Here is a 27,608-nt window from a genome sequence, read left to right on the forward strand (position 1 = left end):
GATGTATACATTGCTTGCTTGTGAAAGCAATAAAAGTGATCAGATTTTTTTTTAAAAAACGTGTTAAAATTAAAAAATAAATAAATAGGGGGAAAAAAAAATTTAGCTTGCGCACGAAAGAAAACGTATATAATGGAAGTCACTCCGCAAATTAAATTGCTGTTCAAACAACACATGTGAGGTATCGCCGCGATCGCCAGAGCGTGAGCAATAATTTAAAAAAAAGAGCTACACTCAACTCTAAACTGGTAGCCCTTAAAAATGTTTAAAGCGTCGCCTATGGAGATTTTTACTGACCATAGTTTGTCGCCATTCTGCGGATGTGCGCAATTTTGGGTATCTATTTACTCGGCGTAACATCATCTTTCACAATATACAAAAAAAAATGGGCTAACTTTACTGTTTAGTTTTTTAAATGCAGTGAAATATGATTTTTTGTAATTTTTCCAAAAAAATGGCGTTTGAAAGACCACGTGACAAAAAATATTGCAATGACTGCCATTGCTAAAAAAATATATATGTAATGTTTGGGGGTTTTAAGTAGTTTTCTAGCAAAATATACTGATTTAAACTTGTAAACAAAAAGTGTCAAAAATAGGCTTAGTGGTAAAGTGGATAAAGCCTAAATGGATAGAATGTGCAACTAAATCCCAAGGCAGTCATTGGCCACTTCCCCTTAAAGGAGTATTAAAGTTGAAAATTAAAAAAAACACTTACAGGCAGGGTTGGTCTCTTGTACCATAAAAGTTTATTCCTGCCTGTCAAATGGTAATGTACACAGAACAGAGCATGTGCCGCTCAGAATACATTACGGCACCCCTCTATGCCATGGCAATGTGACTCCCATAAGTTGGTTTCCGTTCATAAAGTGGAATCATCCTATTTAGCAGATACATCCAGTATCAGACTTTTTCTCCTAACGTCTTCAGAAGATCAGTGGCATCTTTGTGGACCTGTAATAAAATGCATACAGTAAACATAACATTTTGTTAGAAATGAATATATATGTAATGGATCAATGTGCATAATCTTATATTTATTATTGGCACTTATATAGCGCCGTTAATTTACGCAGTGCCCTCACGGAGCTTACAATGATTTTGTTATTCTACTTCTCATGTGATTGTACTTGACTGGTACTACTTCTTAAGCCTCATGCACACAGAATGTATTGCAAACTCCTAGAAGCCTTTCCTCCTTGCAGCAGCGTCAGAAAAACCACCTGACGCTTGTGTTTAACCAGTTCCTGCACGGGCTCTAGCAAGATGACAGCCGAGCGGGAATTTCTTTAATCCGGGTGGACATGGTATGACGTCCTCTTGGGCCATACTGTGGTGCAATCTGTCGACAGCTGTGTCTAACCCTATAACGCCAAACGTATCATATATGATACATGGGTTTTTGAGCCCTCCCACATGAGCGGTGTGACAATATTTTCCCTGAAAAACCCGATGTATACAATTATATACATGCAGTACACGGATAATCTACCAGGGGGCAGTAATCGGCTCACTAGACAGCTTTCCAGCCATGCTACAAGACTGCCATTAACCAAGAAATGGACACATCTGGTATTTGCAGAAGAACTTTGCCAATTTTGAAAAGGTTAAGGTAAGAAAAAAAAAAAATTTCTCTGTCGCTCATTGACAGACGCAGATTCCATATCTTGATATCAGTAGGGTATTACTGCCCCCTACAGGAGTAGGACACTAGGCAGAAAAAAAGTTCTAGCTACACCTATGGGCAGTCCCAGGGGGTATACCCTCTCTTTCCCTGCTATAGGATGTCAGTTTTTTTCTGCCTAGTCAGGAGTAAGGACCTAAGTTCCTTGCTGGGATCTCTGGTCCTGGCAAGCTTTTTTAGATGATTCTTTTTTTTAGCTAGCTTTTTTTCTCCGGTTTGTTTCTGTGAGATCTACAAGCAATTATGCCGGATCTGGGTGACGGGCTGGATGTTGAGATCCAGTGGTCACCCCAGCCGGCCTACGAGTGCGTGCAGGCCCTAGCTCTGCTCTGGGTAGGCCGCGACATAGTCCCACTGGACGGGGACTGGCCCACGGGTTAAACGTCCCGCCAGGTCGCATACGACCGGTCTGCGATCGAGTCGCAGCATTATTTTTGGCCGACATCCCCCCCCCCCCCCACTGAGCGGCGAGGTTTTTTTGTCAGGAGTGGCGCCTGCACTGTTCCGGTATGGTGAGTAAATGTTCCCACCCTTTTCTTCATGTCAGGCTCTGGGGTGGACGCAGGCCCCTCCCTGGGGCGGTCGGACCCCTTTTCTCTGGGTTCACCTCTGTTCCCCTGTGCACCCACCACCTGTGGTGCCCCTCTTCCCCCCCATCCTCTAACCCTCCCCCCTCGGGGGGGGGGGGGGCATCTGTCGCTATGTGTGGGGTGGCTGGCTGTTCATGCAGGCCGTTGAGGGGGTGGGGGGTCCCCGACGGTGCGGAAGGCCGTTGTGCGGGGGGGCTTCCCTCCTGGCTCCCCAGGGCCTACCTGCCGATCGATCGTCAGTCAGTTTGGAGGGGGGGTCACCGGGGACCCCCTTTCCCGCCGCAGTGCGCGGGGCCACCATTTTCCTGTAGCCTCCTCGTGTTGTACATAGCAGCGGCTATCTTGGTACACCCAGTTCGTTCTTTCCCTCAGAGCTGGGCTTCAGTGGGAGTTCCTGGAGGCATGTAAAGGGGTGGAGCCCCTCCCTAGACCCGGGCACATCGCTCCACAGGCCTTTCTTTTCGTGCAGACAGCGCTGCTGAGCAGACATCTGGGACACTTCTGGTGCAGTTTTTGTGGATGGTGAGCCTTTGGGGGTCTCCATTTCTCTCTCTGCGGGGGTCTCTAGGCACGCTGCCTGGTCACTGGGGACACTGTAGCGCTGGGAGACATTTGAAAAAAAAAAAATTTCCATTTTGTCAAAGTTTGTTGACGAGTTCCTCTGGTGTACCATGAACCCTGCTGCTCACGTGTCCCCACCTGATCCCCTCGAGGTGGCCGCAGGGCCCTCCGGTTCCCAGCTCACCATTGATGCACTTTCGGCAATCCTGGAGTCCTTTGTGTCCCGGGTGGAGGAGGCCTTTCAGGGGCGGGGGGCTAAAAAATGACCTCTGCCTACCCCTGTCTCGTCTGATGCCTCAGATTCTGATTCTGAGCCAGTCGCTGCTGACGCAGGTCTCCCCTCTGGGGCTGCTGTCTCGCGCCCCGTCTCCTCTGATAGTGAGGATGACCTTTCTGCCACCGCTGTCGCGCAAGACTAGGCGATGGTGGACGCGTTGATTGTGTCTGTCTGGGAGACCCTGAAGCAGGAGGATGCGGATGCGACTGATATGCAGGTTGCTTTTGGCACTCGCAAGCCCTCCAGGGTGACAAAGGTTTTTCCTTTTCCCACATGCTTTGACGATATCATTAAAAAAGAGTGGGTCTGTCCGAAACGCCCCCCTGGGATGCCTAAACGGATTGCTAGGCGCTACCCGTTTGAAGAGTCCCTCCTTAAGAAATGGACGGTGCCGCCTTAGGTGGATCCGCCGGTCTCCAGGCTAAATAAGGCTACTGTGATCCCCGTGGAGGATTCCCCGTCCTTTAGGGATCCAGTTGATCATAGGGCGGAGTGTTTGTCCCGCACTATGTTCACCCTGGCAGGGTCGGCTTTCAGACCAGTGTTTACCATTGCTCTGGTTTCGCAAACATTGACGGAATGGGCCAAGTTGTTACGCCGTGACCTGGAGGGGAGAAGCCTCCCCCCTGCCGTGGCGGAGTTGCTGGACCAGATGGTGCAGGGGCTGCAGTTTGTTTGTGACGCCGCGCTGGATACTGCTCCATTGCTGGGACGTTTGTCGTTTTCAGCGATGGTCCTCCGGCGCATGCTATGGCTGAAGTGCTGGTTGGCGGATCAGGCTTCTATAAAAAGCCTTGACTGATCTCCCTTTTCAGGGGGATCGCCTGTTTGGTGCTACCTTGGATGATATTATCAAAGGTCTCACTGGGGGTAAGAGCACCTTTCTCCCACAGGCTGCCAAGGGTAAGGAACCTCGTCGCAGACGGGGACCCTCCTTTTCAGCCCACAAGAAGTTTTTTCGTTCCTCCGGGGCGGGCGAAAAGGCGAAGCCCTTCAAGGCTCCCTTGGGGGGGTTCCAAGAGACCCTGGTCTGGTAAGCAGAAATCCGGTTCCTCCAGACCTGAGGACAAGTCCGCTTCGGCCTGAAGGTGCGCCCCCACCCGTGTCAGGGGTGGGGGGACGTCTTTGCCGGTTACCGGACCCGTGGCTCTCCAGGATTAAAGACAAATGGGTTCACGAGGTCATACGGCCGGGATACAAGATCGAGTTTCGGTCAGTTCCACCGGTAAGGTTCTCCCCTTCCAATGTGCGACTGTCCCCAGATCGACTAAGGGCTCTGTTGGGGGCAGTACTGGACTTGGTACAACAGGGAGTAATAGTTCCAGTTCCCTGCGGGGAACGTTTTCGGGGCTTTTACTCTAATCTGTTCATGGTGCCCAGGAAGGAGGGCAAGGTGCGTCCAATTCTGGACTTAAAGGCGCTCAATTGTTTTTTCGGGGTGCAAAAATTCAAGATGGAGTCCATTCGCACGGTGGTGGCTTCCCTGCATCAGGGGGACTTTCTGGCCTCCATTGACATCAAGGATGCCTATCTTCACATTCCCATTGACACAGGACACCAACTTTTTCTGCGCTTTGTTGTGGGAGAGGACCATTATCAGTTTGTGGCGTTACCCTTTGGTCTCGCCTCTGCTCCCCAGGTATTCACAAAGGTTTTGGCTCCAGTTCTGGCGCTGTTGCGGCAACAGGGCATGGCGCAGGCTCTGTTGTCAAATTTGGAGATCGCCATTACTTCTTTGGAAGAGTTCGGGTGGCTTGTGAACCTGCAGAAGTCATCCCTGGTTCCCTCCAGGAGACTGGACTATCTGGGCCTGACTTTGGATGCGCCCTTGGCCAAGGTGTTTCTCCAGAAAATACAATCAGCGACTCAGCTGTTGCTGTCCGCCAACTGGTTGTCTCTTTGGACCTGCATGAGGGTTCTGGGACTGAAGGTGGTGTCTTTTCAAGGCAGTACCTTTTGTTCAGTTTCATACGAGGACCCTCCAAAAGGAGATCCTTCTCAAATGGAACCGGAATCCCAATTCCCTGGACAATCGGATCCAGCTGAGCGAGCGGACCAGGGAGTCCCTGGTTTGGTGGCTTCGGTCTCCGATGCTCCGTCAGAGGAAGTAATTTCTTCCGATCTATTGGACGATTGACAGTCTATCGGGGTGGGGAGGGGTTCTCTGCAGGTTTTCTGCTGAGGGACTCTTGTCCCTGGAAGAATCCAGGTTGCCGATAAATGTATTGGAACTGAGAGCGATCAGGCTTTGCCTGGTTCACTGAACCGAGTGTCTTCGGGGCTGTCCAGTGCGGATTCAATCGGAAAATGCCACGGCCGTGGCTTATGTCAATCACCAGGGGGGCACCAAGAGTGTTCTGGCGGCCGTGGAAGTGGCCGGTGTCCTTCGTTGGGCGGAACGTTTAGTTCCGGCCCTCTCCGCGGGTTCTCATTCCAGGCGGATTTTCTTAGCCGTCAGACCTTGGATCAAGGGGAATGGTCTCTTCACCAGTTGTGCCTTCGTTGGGGCACCCCGGATGTGGATCTGTTGGTGTCTCGGCTCAATAGGAAGGTGCAGAGGTTTGTAGCCCGCTCCCGAGATCCTCTGGCGGACCCCACAGACGCGCTGGTTGCCCCGTGGGGGCAGTATCAGCTGCTGTATGCCTTGCCTCCTCTCAAGTTGCTGCCGAGACTTCTTCGCAGGATAGAGGCGGAAGGGATTCCGGTCATTCTCGTGGCTCCGACTGGCCTCGTCAGGCCTGGTACGCCGACGTTCCTTGGTGGCTTCCTCTCAGGGTGGATCTGCTGTCTCAGGGGCCGATCTTCGATCCTGCTTTACGGTCGCTGGCTTTGACGGCTTGGCTGTTGAGAGCCAGGTGCTGAAGGATAGGGGGTTGTCTGCTTCAGTTATTCCTACTATGCTTAAAGCGACTTCTAGAAAGATCTATCATCTTACGTGGAAGTCTTATATTGCGTGGTGTGAGTCCCTCGGGGTTCCTCCACGCTCTTACGCGGTGGCTCGGGTCTTGGCCTTCCTTCAACGGGGGGTTGAGCAGAAGCTGGCCTTGAGCACTATCAAGGGTCAGTTTTCGGCCTTGGTGGTTTTCTTCCAGAGGCCACTGGCCACTCATTCCCTGGTGCGGTATTTCATCCAGGGCGTGCAGCACCTGGTTCCTCCGGTGCGCTCGCCCTTACCGCCCTGGGACCTTAATTTAGGTTGTCTGTTCTCCAGAAACCTCCCTTTGAAAATATTATGGAGATTCCCCTGCTTACCTTGTCTCAGAAGGTGACCTTTTTGGTGGCTATCACTTCTGCGTGCAGGGTGTCGAAACTGGCTGCGTTGTCCTGTCGTTCCCCCTATCTGGTGGTTCATAGGGATAAGGTGGTTCTTCGTCCGGATCCGTCCTTCCTTCCTAAGGTGGTTTCCGGTTTTCACTTGAATGAAGATATTGTGTTACATTCACTGTGTCCTAAGCCCAGTCATCCTCTGGAGTTTGCGTTGCACTCCTTGGATGTGGTTCGGGCAATCCGGGTGTACTTGGCTACTACTGACTCCTTTCGTAAGCCTAATTCGCTTTTTGTGATCACGGACAGCCCTAAGAAAAGGGTTACCTGCGTCTGCCACGACCATTTCCAGATGGATCAGGCAGACGGTGGTGCAGGCTTATTCTATTAAGGGTCAGGTTCCTCCGTTCCCTGTTAAGGCGCACTCTACTCTGGCTCTTAGTGCTTCCTGGGCTTTCCGCCATCAGGCGTCGGTGCTTCAAGTTTGCAAGGCGGCTACCTGGTCGTCTGTTCATACCTTTACTAAATTTTATAAGGTTGATGTGATGGCATCGGCGGATGCCTCTTTTGGCCGCAAGGATTTGCTGGCTGCTGTTTGAGTGGACCCTTGGTCTACCTCGGGGATCTGTTTTTTTTTCAGGTGGGTCTCATCTTGTTTCGATGAGTCCTCTGTTCTTTCTGGTTGGCTCTGTTTTGGCCTTCTGGATTGGTTTCTTCAGTTATCCCAACCCTCATTTATGGCACTGCTTTGGGACGTCCCTATGGATATCAAGATATGGAATCTGCGTCTATCAATGAGCGACAGAGAAAATTGGATTTTTGACTTGCCACAAAATTCTTTTCTCTTAAGCTCATTGACAGACGCAGTACCCGCCCCTCTATTTTGAGCTGGTATGGTTTTTTTCTGACACTGCTTTGTTACACAACTGACATCCTATAGCAGGGAGAGAGAGGGTATACCCCCTGAGACTGCCCATAGGTGTAGCCAGAACTTTTTTTCTGCCTAGTGTCCTACTCCTGTAGGGGTCAGTAATACCCTACGGATATCAAGTTATGGAATTTGCGTTTGTCAATGAGCTTAAGAGAAAAGGATTTTAGCTTAAGAGAAAAGGATTTTACGGTAAGTCAAAAATCCATTTTTTTTTTTTTTTTTGAAACATCAATAGGAACAGTTACTGGGTTGATGCAATGTGAAATTACTTAATATTTCATAATCTATGGTTTAGTAAAACCGTATTTAAATAACGTATCAAATTTGATACAGCGTGTGTACAGTGCTTTGCGAAAGTATTCGGCCCACTTGAACTTTTGCCACATTTCAGGCTTCAAACCTAAAGATATAAAACTGTAATTTTTTGTGAAGAATCAACAAGTGGGACACAATCATGAAGTGGAACGAAATTTATTGGATATTTCAAACCTTTTTAACAAACAAAAAACTGAGTCACTTGGGGTATGTCTCTATCAGTTTTGCACATTGAGAGACTGAAATTTTTGCCAATTCCTCCTTGCAAAACAGCTCGAGCCCAGTGAGGTTGGATGGAGAGCGTTTGTGAACAGCAGTTTTCATTTCTTTCCACAGATTCTCGATTGGATTCAGGTCTGGACTTTGACTTGGCCATTCTAACACTTGGATATGTTTATTTGTGAACCATTCCATTGTAAATTTTGCTTTATGTTTTGGATCATTGTCTTGTTGGAAGACAAATCTCTGTCCCAGTCTCAGGTTTTTTTGCAGACTCCATCAGGTTTTCTTCCAGAATGGTCCTGTATTTGGCTCCATCCATCTTCCCATCAATTTTAACCATCTTCCCTGTCCCTGCTGAAGAAAAGCAGGCCCAAACCATGATACTGCCACCACTATGTTTGACAGTGGGGATGGTGTGTTCAGAGTGATGAGCTGTGTTTTGCATTGTTGCCAAAAAGTTTGATTTTGGTTTCACCTTCTTCCACATGTTTGATGTGTCTCCCAGGTGGCTTGTGGCAAACTTTAAACGACACTTTTTCTGGATATCTTTAAGAAATGGCTTTCTTCTTGCCACTCTTCCATAAAGGCTAGATTTGTGCAGTATATGACTGATTATTTTTCCTATGGACAGAGTCTTCCACCTCAGCTGTAGATCTCTGCAGTTCATCCAGAGTGATCATCGGCCTCTTGGCTGCATCTCTGATCAGTCTTCTCCTTGTATGAGCTGAAAGTTTAGAGGGAAGGCCAGGTCTTCGTAGATTTGCAGTGGTCTGATACTCCTTCCATTTCAATATTATCACTTGCACAGTGCTCCTTGGGATGTTTAAAACTTGGGAAATCTTTTTGTATCCAAATCCGGCTTTAAAATTCTCCACAACAGTATCTCGGACCTGCCTGGTGTGTTCCTTGTTCTTCATGATGCTCTCTGCGCTTTAAACGGACCTCTGAGACTATCACAGTGCAGGTGCATTTATACGGAGACTTGATTAAACACAGGTGGATTCTATTTATCATCATTAGTCATTTAGGTCCACATTGGATTATTCAGAGATCCTCACTGAACTTCTGGAGAGAGTTTGCTGCACTGAAAGTAAAGGGGCTGAATAATTTTGCACGCCCAATTTTTCAGTTTTTTATTTAACAAAGTTTGAAATATCCAATAAATTTCGTTCCACTTCATGATTGTGTCCCACTTGTTGTTGATTCTTCACAAAAAAATTACAGTTTTATATATTTATGTTTGAAGACTGAAATGTGGCAAAAAGTCGCAAAGTTCAAGGGGGCCGAATACTTTCGCAAGGCACTGTATAAGGTCATGTAACTCTAATAAGAGCCCATTCACACTAGCACGACTTGTGAGGTGACTTGTGTAGCCCCAGGTCGCTTGACATAACAAAAGCAATGTTAATCAATCAGTGCCGTCTTAATTGGCACTACTGAAGTTGCTCCGACTTCAGAAAAGGATTCTGTACTACTTTGAGGCGACCTGTGATCCAACTTGTCCCATATACTTCAATGGGAGTGGCCTCCTTATCTTAATTGAAGCGACTTGTTATCAGACTTTCCAAGAAGAAGAAAGAGATTAGCCAGGCATTCCCCACAAAGTCGCCTGTCCCTTCAAAGTAGTGCACAAGTCTCTTCCAAGTCTCTAAACAAGTCTCTTCAAGTCACGGGGCGACTTTCTGGTCGTGGTAGTATGAACCGGCTCTAAATCAGTCAATTATTATTGTATTTCATGTATTATAAATAACATCAAGCAACATACAGTCTTTTTATTTTTCAAGTAAACAAATTAAATGTTTAACCACTTGCCTACAGTGCACTTTTACCCCCTTCCTTCCCAGACCGATTTTCAGTGCTCTCACACTTTGAATGACAATTATTCAGTCGTGCAACACTGTACCCATAAAAAAAAATTGTGTCTTTTTTTTTTTTTCACACAAATAGAGCTTTCTTTTGATGGTATTTAATCACTACTGGGTTTTTTATTTTTTGTGCTATAAATAAAAGACTGAAAATATTGTGAAAAAACGCATTCTCTTTGTTTGTCATAAAATTTGGAAAATTAGTAATTTTTCTTCACAAACTTTGGCCAAAATTTATACTGCTATTAATCTTTGGTAAAATAACCCAAATAATTGTATATTATTTGGTCTTTGTGAAAGTTATAGAGTCCACAAATGATGGCACTAATCATTGAAACTTGATCACACCTGATGTACTGAAGGAGTATCTCATTTCTTGAGACACTAAAAAGTCAGGAAAGTACAAATACCCCCCAAATGACCCCTTTTTGGAAAGTAGACATTCCAAGGTATTTAATAAGGGGCATGGTGAGTTTTTGAAGTTGTAATTTGTTTCCCACAATTCTTTGCAAAATTATTATTTTTTTTTTTTACAAATTGACGTATTAACAGGTTATTACTTTCACACAACATATGTATACTTGCAACTACACCCCAAAACACATTCTACTACTCCTCCTGAGTATGGCAATACCACATGTGTGGCCTAAGCAGGAAGGGTGTAAAAGTGCCCTTTACTGAAGTGGTTAACACGTTTAGTCGCATTGACAGGCATCAAGCGCTTTAATTGAGCAAAATAATTTATTCTGGCTATTGAAATGAATTAATGCTTAAACACATGTTTATATAAGAAATCCGCTCTATGGTATGCTTACCTGGCTGCAGCCTACCTCTAATGTAATCCCAATGTAAGGATACAGTGTAGTAAAAAGAAAAGGTGACCATGTGCAAAATTAAAGAAGATAAAAAATCCACAAAATATATATGTCCAGGTTTTCTTTTTTTTTTGCCCAAAAAAAAAACAAAAAAACTCTGCTGCTCCTGGGCACACTGACGGGGGTGGGGGGTGGTTGGGGGGAGTTTTGCCTCTAAAAGCACCTGCCACAAAACACTGCTAAAAGTCTATGGGGTTTATTTACTAAAGGCAAATCCACTGTGCGCTTCCAAGTGCAGTCGCTGTAGATCTGAGGGGGAAGATCTAAAATGAGGGAACGCTCTGCTGATTTCTATCATCCAAGCATGTGCAAGCACAAATGCTGGTTTTTTTTTTATTTTCCTTGCATGTCTCCCTTTAGATCTACAGCGACTGCACTTCCAAGCGCACTTGTATTTCACTGTGGATTTGCCTTTAGTAAATAAACCCCAATATGTGCATGGACACAAACTAACATGAAGGGGAGTTTAGAAGCAGAAAAAAAAAAAAAAGCCTGACCTCCCTAGAAGCAACTGCAAAAACGTCCAGTGTGCATGAGACCTTAATGAGTATTTTCCTAATGCACTCATTTGACATATATTTTTTAAGCTGATTACCATTGGATTGTAATGTAAAATGCTCTTAAAAAAATCTTGGTGTTTTTTAATTGAACATCATTGTACACTACTATGGACTATATATAAATATATAACAAACTACCAAACACACAGGACTTTATAGCTCCTTGGGTGTGGTACAGATAATATAGTGGTATATAAAATCAAGAGGTTGTTTTTTTTCCCAATGTATAACAGACATTTAAAAGAATAATTAAAATTGCATGCAAAGTTATTCATTCATATGGCCTTGAGAACCACTTTAAAGAGTCAACGCGTTTCGTGGGAAACCTAGCTTCCTCAGGACCTCTGATCTTTGTACAAGGATACCGAGAGATGGTACTCCTAATCTAAGTGTTTGCATATGGCTGCTGGGCCTGTTGATAAAAACCAAAACGCTCCAAATCGAACATAAGGGTTGGTATATAAATCTAGAACAGCTACCTTTATATCAAGGATATGTTTACACCCAGAAATAGACATTGTTTAGACTATGGAGGCCGGGGGTCTAATGCCCAGAATGTGTTCACAATGGCGTACCCTAAGGACTATAGAACACCAGATTTGAGCCCATGTGGACATCTACATTACACATTTACAATAGAATTTGAAGGGAGACATAGAAGTTAACTAATTAAACAAAGTTCAATTCAGCTTTAATACATTCCACGTACATCAAAACAAAAACATATGCAAAGTCACAATTTGTTTTCTTTATAAAGCAGACACAGCCTGAGTGTGTAAAATCTGTACCCTGCCAGCTGCTGCAAAGTAGGACCCTTGCTCTCCATGGGATAGTAGTGCAGAGATCCGACATGCCATACCTACAGAGTCAGACTTCTAGCTCTGCAATCAGTAAAGCTCCTCTCTGCAAAGCTGTGGCTCTGAATAAGCAGGAACCACATCAGAGACATTTAAAATAAAAAATCACTGCTTCTCCACAGAGAGTAAGGGTCCCACTCTGCAGCGTGCTAGCTGGTTACTGCTTTTTGTAATCATGCGGTGGCTGCTTTTTAACTGTAGGACTGCCCACCTTTTGGGTTTTGATTCACCTTAAATGTACCCTGCACAAAAAAAATGTAGGGAACACTTTTTAATCTGGGTATAGCATCAAGTCAATTAAACTGGGATGTTGATATGGTCAGTTACGTAGCAGAGGAGCTTGTTATTCTGTTTCAACTGCTTTGGTGTTAATGAAAATCAACAGGGGCACTAAATGGGCAACAATGAGACTGCCTCCAAAACAGGAATAGTTTTACATGTGGAGGCCACTGAAATTATTTCCCCTACTCATCTTTTCTGACTGTTTTTTCACTAGTTTCCCATTTGGCTTGGCTAGTGTCACTACTGGTAGCATGAGGCAATACCTGGACACTATAGAGGTTGCGCAGGCATTCCAACTCCTCCAGGATGGCACATCAATACGTACCATTGCCAGAAGGTTTGCTGTGTCTCCCACCAGTCTCAAGAACATGGAAGAGATTCCAGGAGACAGTTACTCTATGAGAGCTGGATAGAGCTGTAGAAGGTCCTTATCTAATCAGCAGGACCAGTATTTTCCTTTGTGGAAGGAGGAACAGGATGAGCACTGCCAGAGCCCTACAAAATGACCTCCAGCAGGCCACTGGTGTGAAGGTCTCTGACCAAACAATAAGAAACCGTGGAGCTTGATTGGCATTTGTCATTGAACACCAGAACCGGCAGGTCCACCACTGGTTCCCTTTGATTTTCACAGATGAGAGCATTTTCAACCTGACAACATGGGATAGATGTGAAAGGGTCTGGAGAAATTGTGGAGAACGTTATGCTGCCTGTAACATTGTTCAGCATGACCAGTTTTGTGGTGGGTCAGTGATAGTCTGGGGAGGCATATCCATGGAGGGACGCACACAGACCTCTACCGGCTAGACAATGGCACTCTGACTGCCATTAGGTATTGGGATTAAATCTTTGGACCCATTATCAGACCCTACGCTGGTGCAGTGCGTCCTGGGTTCCTCCTGGTGCACGACAATGCCCGGCCTCATGTGGGGAGAATATGCAGCCAGTTCCTGGGAGGATGAAAGAATGGATACCATTGAATGGCCCCCACGCTTGCCTAACCTAATTCCAATGGAACACCTCAAGAACATTAGGTTTAGATCCATTCGACACCGCCAAGTTGCACCTCAGTCTGTTTGGGAGCTTAATGATGCCCTGGTCCAGATCTGGGAGGAAATACCTCAGGAGACCCTCGTCTCAAAAGGAGCATGCCCAGACGTTGTCTGGCATGCATACAAGCACGTGGGGGCCATACAAACAACGGAGTACCATTTTGAGTGGCTGCAATGAAATTTCAGTAAAATGGAATAGCTGGCTTCATCATTTTTTCACTTTGATTTTCGGGGTGTCTTTGAATTCAGCCCTCTGTTTGATGGAAATAAAAATTATCACCCTACAATGTGGCATCCTTTCCTTCCTAACTCATTACCCAGTCCATATCAGTATGGATATCCAGCATGATATTTTTCCCCAGAAAAGAGATCTGATGTGTTTTCAAAGTGATCCTTTAATTTTTTGGGAAGTGTATTTAGCCAATTTGATCTGTAAGTTTAATTGAGCTGTAAAGGGTAACTCCACTTTAGGGGGGGGGGGGGGGGGAAATATATTGCTTGTGTGATTGGCTCACCAATTTTCCCAGAAGTTTGCCTAAGATACCAGTCAAATTTCTGGCATCCCCTGCAACAAAAATTTAATTTTTGGTGAGATACTCCCGATAGGAACACGTCTAAAGGGATGCAGACCCAGTAGCTTTCCTCATTAGAGCCCTGCAGCTGCCACAGCTGATAATTATGAAACCACTCCCATTTGTCCCACTCAACAGAGAGGAGCAAACGATTTCTTCAGAACAACAAAAAGGTAGGAGTCTGCAACATTTGTTAAATACTTGCAATGTACATAGATCACCCTGAGGGGAATGTCCTGCTCAATGCACCATCCAGCCTCTCAGAGTTTTAAAGACTAATGGCACAGGGGCTGGACTGTGCTCCTGTGCCTTCCACTGGCAGCTAAACACCAGAATTTCATGCACCAGGCTGAACACTCAATGTAGGAGGAGTTATGCTTCCCATATCACTTTTTTTCCTGCATGTTCTGGCTTTTAAGCAGGTTTAGCAATATGCATTAAAAGTGTCTAACTGGATCCCGCACACACAGAATTCAATCTTTTTCTAGACAGTGCTAAACGTTCAGTGTGAATGGCACCATTGAAAAATCAATACATGCATTTATACGTGTTTATAAATGTCCTATAAAACACAGGTTTGACAGTGCCGGTGTGAATGAGGCTCAATCATTGTCTGAAGCATGAAACAAATTACCTAGATAAATCAGAGGTGTGATGAAACAAAAAAAAAGACTTCTTTTGTTATCTTACCTAAATGTAAGTTTTGTAAGAAAGAAGAAAAGCGGAAGACTTCATTCAACAAAAGAACACCAATTGTTATGTTTTGGGTTGAATAGAATATGCTGTGGGATGTGATTGCCTCCCTAAGTATCAAGTTTTGGAGGCTAAGGTACAGCCATCCATAAAGATATAGAATTGGGATATTCCAATGATCATTATCATTAAAAGGCCTCAAAATAAAAAATTTGATTACTTCAAGAAATGACTTATCTGAGGAAGAGAGAGACTGTTAGCCAGATACATGAAATGCTCAGCAGCTATAAATTGTGCCAAAGAGGGCGTTACCAACCAATGACTGACAGAATGGCCCCAAACATTTTCACACTTTTTTTTTTTAATCACTTCCCGCCCGTCCTATAGCAAAATAATGGCCGCAAAGTGGTTGTTCTATCCTGGCTGGGCGTCATATCACTGACACACCGCATCTCTGATCCCCGTAAAGAGCATAGGACGTAGGCTCTTTAACATGTGACCAGCTGTGTCCAATCACAGCTGGTTACATAGTAAATAGGAAGAGCCGTTGATCTGCCTTCCTCAGTTCGTGCCTGACAGGCGCGAGTAGAGGAGAGACAAATCGGCGGCTCTCCTGACGGGGGGGGGGGTCTGTGCTGGTAATCAGAGCATTGATTACCAGTGCAGACCCTTGGGGGACGCCACCAGGGATTTCCCACCCATGGCCACCAGGGATGCCCATCAGTGCTCAGGGAGCCTGTCAATGCCCTCCTCATCAGTGCTGCCCACCAGTGCCCAGTGCCACATATGTGTGCGCACCAATGCTGCCTATCAGTGTGCATCAATGCAGGAAACAACGTATTTGTTTAAAAAAATTTATAACAAATAAAAAAAGACCGAAAAGTTTGAAAAACATTTTTTTTATTTGTTTAGCAAAAAAGAAAAAAACCTTGCGGTGATCAAATACCACCAAAAGAAAGCTCTATTTGTGGGGAAGAAATTAGATTAATTTAGTTTAGGTACAGTGTTGCATGACCACGCAATTGTCATTCAAAATGCAACAGCGTTAAAAGCTGAAAATTAGCCTGGGCAGGAAGGGGGTGAAAGTGCCGGTATTGAAGTAGTTAAACTGGTAAAAATGGCTAATAATTAACAACTGTGCAAGAGCATCTGCGTATTCATGCAGAACTGTAGACTCATTTATACATTCACAGTTGCCAAGAGAAATGTATTAATCCACACTCGCAATAATATTTCCAAGTGACTACATGCAAACATGTTTAAGGTAGTGTGCAGGTCAGCAAGAGCAAGGAAGCACTAGGACTTCCAAGGTGACAAAGTTCCCTGCAGTCCTGCTTTCCAAAGGTGTGAGCAGGCAGGCTTTTAAATGCAGAAGAGGCATGCAATGCAGCTCAGCTTATATTCTGGCACAGAGCCTGTGTGCTGCATTCCCAGGAGTGACCTCATCCAGTGCCGGCCAATGAAGACAGCAGCCTGGCACTTGGAAGAAGTCGGGTAGAAGATGCCAGCGAGGCACGTTGGGCTATTGAAATAGGTTTAAGTATAGTGGAGTTTAGCTCCGCTTTAGTGACAGGTACATCCTCTATCGGAATGGGAAGTGCTCTGCTAAGGTGGGACACAACTGGATCCAGAGTGGAATCCAGTGAAAATAGTTTGGAGAGCAAAATTACACATCACTTTTTACAAGCAGGAGCAGCAGCAGAGAGGTGCTTCCTCAAACTGTACAGCAGGAAAGCTAGCACAGAGCACACAACACTCCACCCAGCTGATGACAGTGCTCAGTACCACAGTAATATGCCCTTCTGTGGCAAAACAATAAAGGCACCCAGCAACTAAAATAACACAGGTAGCTAAAGGTGCTCAGCTTGACTGGCCTACTCATCAAGTGAGTCTTCAGAGACAGGGCAAGCTCTAGGGCAGTGCTAACAACTCTGGACCTGACAAGCGATCCACAGTTTTATCAGAAAGGAGTTTTGAAAAGCACTCAAAGCAGTGTCCAGTGCCCAATGGTCACTTCCAGGCTATCAGTACAAGTCCAGGATAGTGGGGTTCAGATGTAGTGCTCCAAAAGCCAAGCTGAAAATACCCACGCTGTAAAGCTGCAATCAAAAAGAATAAATTCCAGCAGAGATACAGTGCCTTGAAAAACTGGATTTTTGTCTTACCGCAAAATCCTTTTCTCTGAGGTTCACTGACAGACACAGCTTTAATTCTGCAAACCAGTGGGCTTAGCTGCACTCTCTTCAGGAGTATGACTAGGCGGAAACCTTTTTGGTAACGCCACTGGGGCAGTCCCAGAGGGTATACCATCACAGGATTTTACGGTAAGACAAAAATCCAGTTTTCTCTTTTGTTCACTGACAGACACTGATTCAATTCTTCAGATCAGTGAGATGCCCCAAAGCAGTGTCAACATGAGGGGTGGGAAAAAACACAGCAAACGCAGAATTCCCAACAAGGCTAAACACAGCCAACCAGGTAACAACAGGAGCTCAACTAGGAACAACTGGAGCTCACCACCAGGAAAAATTTTCACCCTCAAGAAGCGGAAGCCCCGCAACCGCAGCCTGCAAAACTTTGCGGCCAAATGCTGCATCCCAAGATGCAAGTACATCCATCTTATAAAAGGTGTAGCCACCTTGCACACTTGAACCACTGACGCCTGATGACGAAAGGCCCAGGAGGCACTAAGTGCCCTCATAGAATGTGCTTTAACAGGGAAAGGAGGAACCTGACACTTAATGGAGTAGGCCTGCACCACCGTCTGCCTGGTCCACTTGAAAATGGTCGCAGCAGATGCGGCTTGCCCCTTACGAGGTCCATCTGTAAGAACAAAGAATCGGATTTCCTAATCGGTTCTGTCACTGCCAGGTACACCCAAATCGCCCTTACCACATCTAAAGAATGCAAGGCAATTTACTTAGGATGTTTTGATTTAGGACATAGGGACTGTAGCACAATGTCTTCATTCAAATGAACCCCTGAGACATCCTTAGGAAGGAACACCTGACAGGGTCACAACACCACCTTGTCCCTATGAATCACCAAGTAAGGTGACCGACAGGACAACGCAGCCAACTCTGCCACACGACGTGCGGAATAGCTACTAAGAATGCCACCTTCTGCGACAGAGTGAGCAGAGGAATTTCTCCAATATTTTCAAAGGGAGGCCTTTGAAGCACCGACAGAACCAACTTGAGATCCCACAGAGGTACCAGGGATCGCACCAGAAGAGCTAGATGGCGAACTCATTGCACAAAGATGAGAACCAAGGACTTCACTGCCAATGGCCTTTGGAAAAAATAGCCAAGGTGGAAATCTGGCCCTTGATGGTGCCCAGAGCCAAATGTTGACCTACACCCAATTATAGAAACTCCAACAGGCGAGACACAGAAAAGGAGCAGGGAGGCCAGGGCACTCTTTGTGCCCCCTTGATGATTGACATATGCCACAGCATTGTTCAAATGTATCCGCACAGGGCATCCCTGCAGATGATCCATCCATTGAAACAGCCAAAGTCTGATCACCCGAATTTCCAGGATATTGATTGGCAACCTGGATTCTTCCCGAGTCCAGACACCTTGGACAGAACACACTCCCAAGACACCTCCCCATCCGGACAGACTGGCATTCGTGGTGATTACAGTCCAATACAGGGGAAGAAAGGACGTAAAGCCGGGGAGCAGAGCCACCATAGAAGACTCCCTCAAACCCAGACTCAACAGAATCAGATCCTGCAGAGTTCGCACCGTAACATCAAGTCGGCTTCTAGAGCTGAGGAAGACTCTGCACGCAGAAGTGCAGGTAACCTAGTACCGCAATCCCCTTCTGCCGTAACAAGGCCAACACTGGAGCAAAAACCTTTGTGAACACTCGAGGAGCTGAAACGAGACCAAAGGGTAAATTACACTAACTGAAAGTGCTCCTCGCCCACGGCAAAACGAAGAGAACGCCGATGCCCGACATATATTGGAATATGAAGGTAGGCGTCCTGGAGATCAATAGACGCCAGCAGATCTCCTTGATGCAGGAAAGCTACTACTGTGCTGATGGACTCCATCTGCAAATTTCTGAACCCGCAAAGTGGTTCAGAGCATTGGGATCTAAGATCAGATGAACCTTGCCTTCCTTCCTGGGAACTGTAAACCGATTTGAATAAAAACCTTGGAAACATTCCGACTCTGGAACAGGCACAATAACTCCTTTGCTAACAGGTCCTGCACTGCTCCCTAGAGGCCCTGTAGCTGCTCTGGAGACAGGCGTAAGTTTGAAGGAAAGAACCTTGTCTGAGGCAAAGACCAAAACTCGATCTGGTAACCGAACCAAATCAGTTTGTGGACCCATTTGTCCTGAATGAGAAGGTCCACGGATCCAGAAAGAAGCTAAGAGGTCCCCCCACCCCAGATGCGGGTGAGGGCGCTCCATCAATCTGGGGAAGGCTTGTCTGCGGTACCAGAAGCGCCCACTTTTGGACTTACCATTCCAGGGTCTCTTGGAGCATCTCAAGCCCTTTTCCTGCAAGCCAGCTGGACAAAAGGGCTGCTTGTGAGCTGAAAAGAAGGTTCCCCGCTTACGGCAAGATTCCTTGACCTTAGCAGTCTGTGGAAGCAACGTACTCTTGCCTTCTGTAAGGCCCCTAATGATCTCTTCCATAGAGGTACCGAACAGACGGTCACACACAAAAGGAAGATCAGTCAGTACCTTTTTAGAAGCCTGGTCAGCTGACCAGTACTTTAACCAGATCATGTGGCGAAGAATCTCACCGCCGTTACAGAAACCCTGCAGGCCAAGAGGGCTGCATCCAGAGGTGCATCACAAATATACTGTAATCCTTGGATCAACTGATCCGCTAGGTCCGCCAGCTCAGAAGGGTGGTGACTAGGGGAGTCAACACCATTCTGAGCTGGCGGATCCTGGCGCAAAATCTTAGCCCATTCCGTTAAGGTCTGGGATACCAAGGTGATAGCAAACAGCGGTCTTAAAATTAAACCAGCCACGGTGAAGAGGTACTGGACCAGAGCCCCAGCTCTTTTGTCCATGGGGTCCTTAGCCAGTTCTGGACCGGAAGGATTTGCCCCCTCAATGACCAGGCCCTATTTTGCGATTCGGCACTGCGTTATTTTTAACGGACAATTGAGCGGTCGTGCGACGCTGTACCCAAAAGAAAATTACGTCCTTTTTTCCCGCAAATAGAGCTTTCTTTTAGTGGTATTTGATCACTTGTGCGATTTTTATTTTTTGCGTTATAAACAAAAACAGGGATAATTTTGAAAAAAAAAAAAAAATTCACTTTCTGCTATACAACATTCCCCCACCCCAAAAAAAATCAAAATTTTATTACATTTTAGGCAAATTTGTTTTCTACATATTTTTGGTAAAAAAAAATTGCAGTAAGCGTATTTTGATTGTTTGCGCAAAAGTTATTGTGTCTATTAACTACGGGAAAGATTTATGTAATTTTTTATTGTTTTTTTTTTTTTTTTTTTTTTTACTAGTATTGGCGGTGATCTGCGATTTTTTGCGGGACAGTTACATTGCGGCGGACAGATCGGACCCCTGACTAACATTTTTGACACTTTTGGGGGTACCAGTGATATTACTACAGTAATCAGTACTAAAAATATACACTGTTACTGTAATAATGACACTGCCAGGGAAGGGGTTAACAGTATAGGTGATCAAGGGGTTAAATGTGACCCTAGGGGAGTGATTCTAACGGTGGGGGGGCGTGGCTTCTGAGATGACCACAGAGACCTGTGATCCTATATAGCAGGATCACATGAGCTCTGCGATCATCCCAGGGAGAAGGACGGTCAGCTGTGTTTACAACAGGTCTACAGGTAGGTTTACGTCGTTCTGCCTGTACGAGCCACCCTGCCGCAGTAAAAAGGCGGCGGGTGGTCAGGAACTGGTTAAAAGAGGGAGACTCTTCCACCGGCAAAAGTGTGGCCTTATTAAGCCTGGAAACCTGAGAGTCCACCGACGGTGGAATTGTTAGTTTCTTCAGAAGAGATCCCTCAAAGGGATATCTCCTTGCAAAATTCTTAGGTATGCCAATCATGCATTTCGGGGAACCCCACTGATTAGTGACAATCTCGTCAAAATAGGCAGAAAAGGGAAACACCTTGGTCACCTTGGAAGATTTAGCAGTAACTGACTCAGCAGTAACCGAGAGCTCCAACTTTAAAGTTTCCCGCACTGATTTAATCAGGGCCTCCACCAGTGCTTTTTCATGTGTGGCTGCAGAGGGAAAGGACTCATCCTCACTATTAGAGCACTCAGCGTGCGTGGACGCAGACCCAGTGGGCTGACTCCCGTCCGCAGCAGCCAAATTCACCTCAGAATCTGAGGAAGCAGAGGATACAGGTGAAGGCGGAGGGCGCTTTTTTACCAGGTCTCCTTTGCAGGACCACATCTACTTTGGCTACTAGCAACTGCAGGGCTGCCGTCATGGCTGCCAGTACAGACTAAGACCCAGAGGGTCCCGTGGCTTACAGGAGTGGATGGGGTGGTGAAACGTGCTCCATAGGATCTGTGACCATAAAGGGTTTGCTCAGCAAAGAAAATAAATAATTTTTTTTGAGGGGTGGGGGAAATACGGGAGGTCCCTCCCCCCTGTGCACCGCTGAGGCACTACAAGAATCAGTGCACCCGCGGCACTGTATACAGCAGAGGAAGCCTATATACCCCCAGAGACTCACCATCCGAGCTGGAGAGCGCCAAAACGGTCTGCTGCACTGCAGGAAGAGGAAACGCTGACCTGACACTAGAGGCCCCCGCAACCTCAGCACTGCATCAGACTACAGGAAACCAAAAACATGACCGCTGGACTGCACAAACATGGACACCAAAGTCGGGAATAAAGAGACCACGACAAAATGGTGGCAACACGCGGCGCTGCACGGGACCCTGGACCCCAGAGAAAAGTTCACAGACCCCAGGAGGGGACCCCTCCGCCGCACCCTGGTACAGACAACCCCTACAGGGGGCTGACCGCAGCATCACCCACCGGTCCTCCAGCCCAGTACAATGGAGCCCCTCAACCCAATATCATCCATGCCCCTAAAAGGGGTGGGGGCACAGGGGACAGATGAGGGCACCAACTTAGGGGGGAACCCCACAAAGGACAAGGGGGAGGAAGGACATAGGAGGGGCCTGCCAGGGATGGGGCACGCGACCACCCCAGCAGTTTTGCAGGAAAGGCGGGGGGACACTACTCACCATACCCACAGTCACCAGGCGGGCGCCACTCCCAGCTGTCCACCGCACCATCTTGGAAAGGGGGTGCTGCAGCCTGAGGCATGCTGCAACTTTGGCCGTGACTGTTGTCGTGACCAGGGCTATGCGACCTCGCGAGGGGTTTCACTTGCCGGTCAGCCCCCGTCCAGTGGGGCTATGTTGCGGCCAACCTTGCGCAGAGCTAATAGTTGGGTCGCACTCGTAGGCCAGACTGGGAAGACCGTAAGGATCTAGGATATCCAGTGCATCGCCCAGTCCAGCTGTTGATTGTAGTTCACACAGGAACAAAAATAAATAAAAAGTAAAAAATTTAATTGAAATAAGAAAAAATGCCAGGGCCACAGATCCCAGCAAAGAGTCACGTCCTTACTCCTAACTAGGCAGAAAAAAAACTGGAGTCCTACAGCAGGAAGTGATGGTATACCCTCTGGGACTGCCCCAGGGGCATAACCAAAAAGGTTTCCACCTAGTCATACTTCTGAAGAGAGAGCAGCTAAGCCCACTGGTCTGAAGAACTGAAGCTGTGTCTGTCAGTAAACGAAAGAAAAAAGTATTTATACCCCTTAAAATTTTCCACATTGTCATGCTACAACCAAAAACGTAAATGTATTTTATTGGGATTTTATGTGATAGATCAACACAAAGTGGCATATAATTGTGAAGTGGAAGGAAAATGATAAATGGTTTTTCAATTTTTTTTACAAATTAATACATGAAAAGTGTGGCGTGCATTTGTATTCAGCCCCCTTTACCCTGCCACCCCTAACTAAAAATCTAGAGGACCTAATTGCCTTCAGAAGTCACATAATTAGTAAAAAGGAGTCCACCTGTGTTGTAATTTAATCCTTTCGCTGTCAGGCCCTGTGCTCCACTTTTAAACTTAGCTGGCCAGGCCATTTTTGGCAATTTTTCCTTTGCTTTTTTATTTGTCCCTAACAGCTTTCAGAGTTTGCTAAAGACCCCCCAAACCATATATTTTCTGAAAGCACATAACCAGTAAAATACAAATAAGGTGCTACTGATTTTTAGGGCACAATGATATTTGGGAAAATGTTTATCAAAACAATATTTTTGCTAAAAATGCACTAAAATGATTAGTAGCAGATAAAACACAGCACATTTTACAAAATTCCTGCTAAATATAAAAGCTAACCTGTATTGAGTTAATAACCACTATTTGTAAATTTTAGATTGCGACTTTTTGCAAAATGGTGAAAATCCAACATAAGCAAAAATGAAAGTATCCAAACTTCTCAAAAAATATAGAGGTTTTCGTTGTTCCCTTACAGCTTTCAGAGTTTAAGACTCCCATCCCCCAACCATATATTTTCTGAAAGCACATGACCTGTAAAATAAAAAGAAGGTGCTACTGATTTTAAACGCCCTGCGATATTTGTGCAAATGTTTATCAAATCTATATATTCGCTAAAAAAAATCTCTAAATTTATATTTAGCAGATATAAAGATGGCAAATTTCACAAAATTCCTGTTAAATTCCTACTAAATATAAAAGCTTAACCTGTATTGAGGTAATAAATGTTTTTAATTTTTAAATTACACCTTTTTGCAAAATGGTGAAAACTGAACGTACGCAAAAATGTAAAGAACCAAAAATCTAAAGGTTTTCATTGTTCCCTTACAGCTTTCAGGGTTTGTTAAAGACCCCCTAAACCATATATTTTCTGAAAGCATAAAACCACCAGAATAAAAGGAAGGTGCTATTGATTTTTAAGACCCCACGATATTTGTGCATATGTTTACCAAATCAATATTTCCGCTAAAAGTACACTAAAATCATTTATAGCAGATACAAACACTGCTAATTTACAACATTCCTGCTAAATTCCTACTAAATATAAAAGCTTAACCTGTATTGAGTTAATAACAAATATTTGTAAATGTTTAATTGCACCTTTTTGCGAAATGGTGAAAACTGAATGTACACAAAACTGTAAATAACCAAATTTCTCAACAAATCTGGAGGTTTCCATTTTTCACATTCAGCTTTCAGAGTTTTTAAAAGACACCCCCAAACTATACATTTTCTGAAAGAAAAGAGCCAGTAGAATAAATGGAAGGTGCTACTGATTTTTAAGGCCCCGGAATATTTGCACAAATGTTTGCCAAAAATTTTCGCAAAAAATGCACTAAAATCATTATTAGCAGATACAAACACAGCAAATTTTACAAATCCCTGCCAAGTTCCTTCTCAATATAAAGACCTGTATTAAGGTAATAATTATTTGTACATTTTAAATTGCGCCTTTTTGAGAAATAGTGAAAAATCGGACAAACGCAAAAATTTCTCTAAAAATCTGGAGGTGGTTTTCCTTTTTCACTTACAGAGTTTATAAAAGACCCCCCAAACCATATATTTTCTGAAAGCACATGGCCAGTAAATAAAAAGAAGGCGCTACAGATTTTTAGGGCACCGCGATATTTGCGCAAATGTTTATCAAACCAATATTTTTTGCTAAAAAGACACTAAAATCATAGTGGATTCATACATGGCAAAATGTACAAAATTCCTACTAAATATAAAAGTTAAAATTGTATTGAGTTAATAAATTACAAAAATTTGTACATTTAAATTGTACCTTTTTGTGAAATGGTGAAAACTGAATGTACGCAAAACTGTAAAATAAAAACAATTTACTCAAAAAATCCAGGAGGTTAACATTTTTCACTTACAGCTTTCAGAATTTGAAAAGTCCCCTCAGGCTTAGTTCACACTGGTGCGATGCGGGAAACCCTGCAAATCAAGTGCGGGTTCCCGTATCGCACCTGAATCACTGGCAGTTTACACTGCCCTCTTCCAACTTGCTACGGGTGTCAATACAAAGTTAATGACACCCCAGATCGGTTTGCAGATCTCAGTGCGAACTGTGATTTTTGGACAGGTATCGAATTGCATGAGTGTGAACACCCATGCGATCAAATTCTGGTGCAGACAAAAGGGTCCTGCATGAGTTTCGTCCGAATGCGATGCGAATTCAGCCATACAGTTTTTATGGCTGAATTTGCATTGCACAGACATTGCATGTGATCAGCATAGCAATGCGGTGCAAATCACATGCAATTTCTGGCATTGCACCAGTGTGAACCGGTCCTCAAACCAGACATTTTCTGAAAACACATGACCTGTAGAATAAAAAAAAGTGCTACTGATTTTTTGGGCCCTGCAATAATTGCGCAAATGTTCATATCACTATTTTCACTCAAATCATTAATAGTGCACAAACACAACATACCTTGCAAAATTCCTGCTAAATTACTACTAAAGCATCGTTCACATGTGACATACTAAAGTGTATGCCTATGGAGGGCCATGTTTACCCACACAGGGATGCACAGGTGTTCCGTGCATCCCTGTACAGGCAGTCTTATTTATGTCAATTGGGATGCATGGCTGCACAGGCATAACTGCTGTTCCCAATCGGACATCGGTGCATGACCCCCGAAGGCAGACAGTGTGAGCTCAGGGACATGCACGCGTACCTACATGGATGTCAAATTGGGAGCAACTGCTCTATTTGTACAGTTGCTACATCCCAAATGACATCAATGGGACTGCCTGCACAGCGATGCACTAACACCTGTGCATCCCTGTAAAGGCATGTTCTGTATGCCTGGTGTAAACAAGGCCTTAGGCCCTTTTCCAAAAGCAGACCAATTGGGTCTGCCTGTCTGTTTTTCAAGCGGGCCCAATCAGACCACCCATTTTCTATGGAGAGGCTGCTGTAAATGGACATATGTCCGTTTACACCTGCCTGCATCTGATCCGGTCCACTAAAAACAGACGGATGGGGATCCTATTCCCCATTTATCTAGCAGATCGGGTGGAAATGGACAGGTGGCCTGTTTCAATCTGACCGCCCCATACAGAACAGCGGGCTGTGTCCGTTCTGCATCAGCAGAGCGGACGTGGACCTGTCATCCGCCTGCTCAGCGGTAATCAGCAGAGAGATCCCTCAGTGAGCGGATGGATCTGCCTGACAGAGTCCACTCCATGTTTTTATTTTACAATTATAATTTTTTTTTTTTTTTTGGGGGGGGGGGGGTCTATGGTGAGTTATCAGAGGTTTAAACAGAGCCCCATATCTCTAACAGCACCCTTTCTTTGCAGCACTTTACATGAATGAATGAGGAGTCTGTATAGAGAGACTACTTATCCATTCATAAACTGTCAGTGACACATAGTAAGCCGAGAGTTTACTATGTGATCAGCTGAGCTGTCAGTGGACACAGGAGCCATCGGTAAAATAAAATATCCCAAGCTAGGAACATCTCACGGAGCACTGTTAAATCCATCATCTGAAAATGGAAAGAGTATGGCACATCTGCAAAACTACCAATACATCGCTGTCCACCTAAACTGACAAGGCCGGGCAAGGAGAGCATTAATAACAGAAGCAGCCAAGAGGCCCATGGTAACCATGCAGGAGCTCCAGAGATCCACAGCTCGGATGGAAGAATCTGTCCACAGGACAACAATTAGTTGTGCACTCCACAAATTTGGCCTTTATGGAAGAGTGGCAAGAAGAAAGCCATTGTTGAAAGAAAGCCATAAAAAGTCCCATTTGCAGTTTGCGAGAAGCCATGTGGAAGAAGGTGCTCTGCTCAGATGACACCAAAATTGAACTTTTTGGCCTAAAAGCAAAACACTATATGTGGCGGAAAACTAACACTGCACATGTTGTAGGGATGCTTTTCTTCAGCAGTGACAGGGAAGCTGGTCAGAGTTGATGGGAAGATGGTTGGAGCCAAATACAGGGCAATCTAATGCCCCATACACACGTGCAGATTATCTGAAGACTTTTGTCTTCAGATTTACCTTTTCTATGTAGTGCAAGGGCCTGCCGGATTGCATACAAATTGAAAGTGTTTAGGTTTGACCTCATATTATATGGTTTTGGTAAGTCTGCAGACAAAAGTCTTCAGATAATCTGCACGTGTGTATGGGGTATGAAGAAAACCTGTTGGAGTCTGCAATACACTTGAAACTGAGGCGGAGGTTCATCTTCCAGCAGAATGACCCTAAACATACAGCCAGAGCTACAATGGAACAGTTTAGATTAAAGCTAATTTATATGTTAGAATGGCACAGTCAGAGTCCAGACCTAAACCAATTGAGAATCTGTGTCAAGACTTGAAAATTGCTGTTCACAGATGCTCTCCATCCAATATGACAGAGCTTGGGCTATTTTGCAAAGAGGAATGGGCAAAAATTCCACTTTCTAGATGTACAAAGCTGGTAGAGACATACCAAAAGAGACTTGCAGCTGTAATTGAAGGAAAGGTTGTTCTACAAAGTATTGACTTGGGGGGGGGGGGGTGAATACAAATGCACGCCATACTTTTCATATATTTGTAAAAAATTTTGAAAACCATTTATCATTTGCCTTCTATTTCACAATTAGGTGCCACTTTGTGTTGGTCTATTACAGGGGTCTTCAAACTATGGCCCTCAGTTGTTCAGGAACTACAATTCCCATCATGCCTATTCATGTCTGTGAATGTCAGAGTTTTACAATGCCTCATGGGATATGTAGTTCTGCAACAGCTGGAAGGGCATAGTTTGAGGATCCCTGGTCTATCACAAAATCCCAATAAAATACATTTACATTTTTGGTTGTAACTTGACAAAATGTGGAACATTTCAAGGGGTACGAATACTTTTTCAAGGCACCCTATAGGGAAAAGCCTTAATGCAGGAAAAATAAAAATCTAAGAAAAAAAAGTACTGGAAAATAAATGTTCGCATTAACAAATC

At 45.0% G+C, this 27,608-nt stretch overlaps 1 protein-coding gene across 1 annotated transcript in view; it reads right to left on the reverse strand.

Moving 5' to 3' along the window:
* Positions 1-736: 736 nt before the first annotated feature.
* Positions 737-27,608, reverse strand: part of RMDN1 (regulator of microtubule dynamics 1) — a 69,769-nt gene continuing 42,897 nt past the window's right edge. Inside the window, exon 10 of the mRNA XM_082257450.1 lies at positions 737-953. Coding sequence (XP_082113576.1) covers positions 903-953 — 51 coding nt within the window. The 3' untranslated portion in view covers positions 737-902. The remainder of the gene's footprint in view (positions 954-27,608) is intronic.

This window comes from Pelophylax lessonae, assembly GCF_965119305.1.
Source record: "Pelophylax lessonae genome assembly, chromosome: 5".
NCBI classification, from domain to species: Eukaryota; Metazoa; Chordata; class Amphibia; order Anura; family Ranidae; genus Pelophylax; species Pelophylax lessonae.